Source organism: Chenopodium album, chromosome 25 (assembly GCF_948465745.1).
Source record: "Chenopodium album chromosome 25, dcCheAlbu1.1, whole genome shotgun sequence".
Classification (NCBI taxonomy): domain Eukaryota; kingdom Viridiplantae; phylum Streptophyta; class Magnoliopsida; order Caryophyllales; family Amaranthaceae; genus Chenopodium; species Chenopodium album.
In genome coordinates, this window is record NC_137858.1 from 36,326,798 (window position 1) to 36,331,300 (window position 4,503).

The 4,503-nt window shown below is 37.5% G+C and overlaps 1 protein-coding gene across 1 annotated transcript; it reads left to right on the forward strand.

Moving 5' to 3' along the window:
* Window positions 1-1,631: 1,631 nt before the first annotated feature.
* On the forward strand, window positions 1,632-3,316 carry LOC145614075 (uncharacterized). The gene is made up of 2 exons (XM_081669076.1): window positions 1,632-3,178; window positions 3,292-3,316. Exons 1-2 carry the CDS (start codon window positions 1,632-1,634, stop codon window positions 3,314-3,316), a joined length of 1,572 nt encoding a protein of 523 aa, XP_081525202.1.
* Window positions 3,317-4,503: the final 1,187 nt, after the last annotated feature.

The following is a 4,503-nucleotide window of genomic DNA, read 5'->3' on the forward strand; positions in this document are numbered from 1 at the left end:
TTAATAAAAACGATTGTTTGATATTTAAATGCTTTATAAGCTTGGTTGTAAGCTTACTTGGTTTACTAAATTGTTTAAAAAGGAAATGTTATCATTTTAATCATCCCATATATGGGAATTGGAAGATTGATTTATCAAAGATGTTTATTGGATTTTCTTGACTCCCACTATGCGGAGATAAATGATAAGACTATGAGCTTTGTATGATCTAGTCTTTCCTCGAGTATAGACTATGTAAATGAGTTACTAGCTTGAGGGGTGTGCACACTTAGGTTGGAAAAATTGTTTATGAAATGGTTGATTATCAAACCCTTATTGGAAAATACTTTGGAGAATTATTAATTTTGGATGTTTTCCAAAATATGAAATCTTGTCTATGGAAAGTTTAAATAACCATGTTTTCATGAGAATTATATATTTCGAAAAAAAAATGTTAATCAACTAAATTAATTTACGTATTTAGCACTTATATGTACTTAGCATTTTGCTAACGCGTATTTCTCTTTTGTTTTGGCTTAGCCCTACTTATCATTTATGATGAGTAGATAGGTAATGACGACGAGTCAACGTGAGCTAAATGTTGCATCGGGGACGAAGGGCAAAATCACTTAGTCTAGATTCACTGTTATGAATTAGTATGAGTATCATGAAGATTTATGTTTCAAAAACTATTTCTATTTTCAATTAATTAATGAAAGCTAAGATGTATTTCTTCCGTTGCAAGTCTCTGTTTTTAAAAGCCTTACGTTATCACGTGGCGGTAATGCTCCTAAACTACTCTCTTAATTATATTAGTATCATTATTATTGGAGAGTAATTTGGGGGTGTTACAAAGTGGTATCAGTTTTCGGGTCTTAAAAAGATTAAAATGGGAAAATAAAATTGATGGGTAGACCTAAGAAGGGCATATAGGATAGAGTTTCGCATTGTTTTATGTAAATACATACTAAGTATTTGAGTAAAAACTATTTTTTATTTTAATTTGAATAAAGATTAATAGTGGGGATTGTTGGATTGACAATGAGCTCTGTCTAGGCAGGATTTGGGCTCTGGGCGACGTTGACTCCAACCTCTCCCACCTGGGATCTCATTGGTCCAACTAATCCACATTATGAATCAATTATTCAACTTATAATTATATTATATTTTCGAAATTAAAAAGTTTGAAACGTATTCGAAAATGATTTCAATCCTTACGTGAATTATGTGCATATGGAGTCCAAACTATATAGATATATATATTTTAGACTAAAAGGATCAAAAAAAAATTCAAAATATAGCAAGATTGATGGTTATTTGGGAATTTTTATATTCCAAGGTATATCGAAAGTTCATAAATTATACAATAATTATTCCTAAATTGGAAATGGATTGAAAGGTGAATTATGTGGTCAAGTATTTGTCGATTTGTGTCTCATAATTGTATGAAAATTATGATGAAACTTGTGATAAATTTATTTCGAGATGTTACCTATATATTGATGCTTTTAATGACAAATTTAGGCTTGAATAACGTTTAGTACTCAAGATATTTTGTGAACAGTAAAGTTATCACAACTTTGAGTCTTTGTTGAACGGATGAATAATTTATTGTAAATTCATTGTTCTTAATTACCACGTTATTCAGGACAATGTCGCTAAGGCAAGGAAACAAGAGAGGAAGTAGATCCAAAGTGAACTCGGTCATCAAAAGGCTAACTAAAATAACTGAAAACATATCCAATGTCGTTTCAAACCAAAGAAAAACCCACAACGATCTAGATAGTTTTGGGGAAGTTTTCAAAAGAGTTGTTGCAGCCAAACCACCCACCTACCTTGGCCAAGTAGACCCGGCTAGCCTAGAAAACTGGGTAAGAGAATTTGACAAACTTTTTGATGCTATCAATTGCCCCGAGGAATTAAGAGTTAACAATGCTGTCTATTACCTTAGAGAAGAAGCTGATTTATGGTGGAGTCAAAGGAAAAATGACTTGATGAGTAAACCCAACTTTGGGTGGATTGAACTTAAGGAAGCCTTGAGAGCAAAATTTTATCCTTCCTATTTAAGGAAACAAAAGTGTATGGAGTTTACTAACCTTAGAATGGGGAATATGACCATAAGTGAGTACTATAGTAAATTCATTGAATTAATGAGGTTTGCACCCGAAGTAGTACCAACTGAAGCCCTTAAAGCCCAAAGATTTGAACAGGGTCTGACTTTAACCCTTCAAGGGAAATTGGGGGGAGTAACCTTTGAAACCTTAGATGAAGTTTATGGGAGAGCAGCCCACCTTTATGGGATTAAGGGAAGAGAGTTGGAGGGGAACTATTCTGGTGAGAAAAGGAAGGTTAGTGGGAGCTTCCATGGGAATGAGAAAAAGCCTAAGACCAATGGGAATTTCAGGGGGGGCTTTAATGGAAGGAGGGATAATATGGGTGACTTTGAAAGAGGAAATGGGAATCAAGGGATTGGAGACAAACCCAAAAGGTCCTATTTTTGTAAAAGGTGTAGAAAAGACCATCCCGGGAAAGATTGTGAAGGGAATCCAGTGAGTTGTCGTTATTGTCAAAAACTGGGTCACCGTGAGTATGAATGTTTCAAGAAAGCCTCTGATGTGCAGTCCGGTAAGACCCCTGATGTGAGGAACCAACCTAAGCCAACTCAAAACGCCGGTTTCACTCCTAAGCCTGGACCGAGTAACATTGGTGGATCTGCTTCTAAAGGTCGCGTGTTCGTGATGAATAGTCGTGAGGCCACAAACACTTCTGATGTGGTAATTGGCACTTTCTTTATCTATTCTATATCTACTAAAGTCTTATTTGATTCGGGGGCGTCTCACTCTTTTATTTCTAGAACTTTAGTAGATAAACTCAAGTTAGAAAATCCGGTGTCTGTTTCCTTAGATATTGCTATCCCATCAGGGGAAGTAATGGGTTGCACTAAGATGCATCGGGGTGTACCACTTATCATTTCAAAGGTGGAATTCCCGTCAGACTTAATCGAGCTTGACTTACAAGATCTCGATGTCATTTTGGGGATGGACTGGTTGGGAAAATACAAGGCCCAAATCGATTGCGAGGCCCAAAAGGTCACGTTGTTTGGCCCAAACAGAGTTAGGGTAACTTACCGAAGGGAAGGGAAGAAATCAGGGTTGAAGATCATATCTGCTTTGCAACTTAAGAAGTGTGTGGCAAAAGGGTATCCACTATATATGTGTAGTGTTCAGGAGATAGAAGATGGGGATAGAGGGGATGGAAAGAATATTCCAATAGTAAATGAATTTCTTGATATTTTTCCTGAGGAAATTCCAGGAATGCCACCTGTGAGGGATGTTGAATTTACCATAGATTTAGTACCAGGGACAGGACCCATTTCAAAGGCTCCATATAGAATGGCCCCGGTAGAGATGAAAGAGTTGAAGACTCAATTAGATGAATGGTTGGAAAAGGGATACATTCGGCCCAGCTCATCACCATGGGGTGCACCTGTTTTGTTTGTAAAGAAGAAGGATGGAAGTTTGAGGTTATGTATAGATTATCGAGAATTAAACAACGTGACAGTCAAGAATAAGTATCCGCTGCCTAGGATCGATGACTTGTTCGACCAGTTGAAGGGAGCGGGAATATTTTCGAAGATTGATTTGAGGTCAGGGTATCACCAGTTGAGGATAGCAGAGTCGGACATTGCAAAAAGTGCTTTTAGGACTCGTTATGGTCACTATAAATTCACTGTAATGCCATTTGGGTTAACCAATGCACCCGCAGTTTTCATGGATTTAATGCACCGAATTTTTAGGCCATACTTGGACAAGTTTGTAGTGGTGTTTATCGATGATATTTTGGTGTATTCGAAGGATCGAGATGAGCATGAGGATCATTTGAGGGCGGTATTGTCAACCTTGAGAGAGCATCAATTGTATGCTAAACTCTCAAAATGTGAGTTTTGGTTGGAGAAGGTAGCCTTCCTAGGTCATGTGATTTCCACGGAAGGGGTATCAGTTGACCCGGCAAAGGTAAAGGCGGTAAGCGAATGGCCAACCCCGAGGAGTGTGTCGGATGTTCGGAGTTTTCTTGGGTTAGCAGGTTATTATAGAAGATTTGTTAAAGATTTTTCAAGAATTGCAAGGCCTATGACGAGTTTGATGAAGAAGGAATGTAAGTATGAGTGGACTCCGGAATGTGAGAAAGCCTTTCGGTTATTAAAAGAAAAGTTGACTACGGCTCCCGTGTTAGCCCTACCAGATGGAAGTGAACAATATGAAGTATATAGTGATGCATCAAAGTTTGGGCTAGGTTGTGTGTTGATGCAAAATCGGAAAGTAATTGCTTATGCCTCGAGACAATTAAAGCCCCATGAAGTGAATTACCCCACCCATGACTTAGAGTTAGCCGCAATTGTGTTTGCCTTGAAAATTTGGAGACACTATTTATATGGGGTGACATGTAAGATTTTTACCGACCATAAGAGTTTGAAGTACATATTCACTCAAAAGGAGCTGAACATGAGACAAAGACGATGGTTGG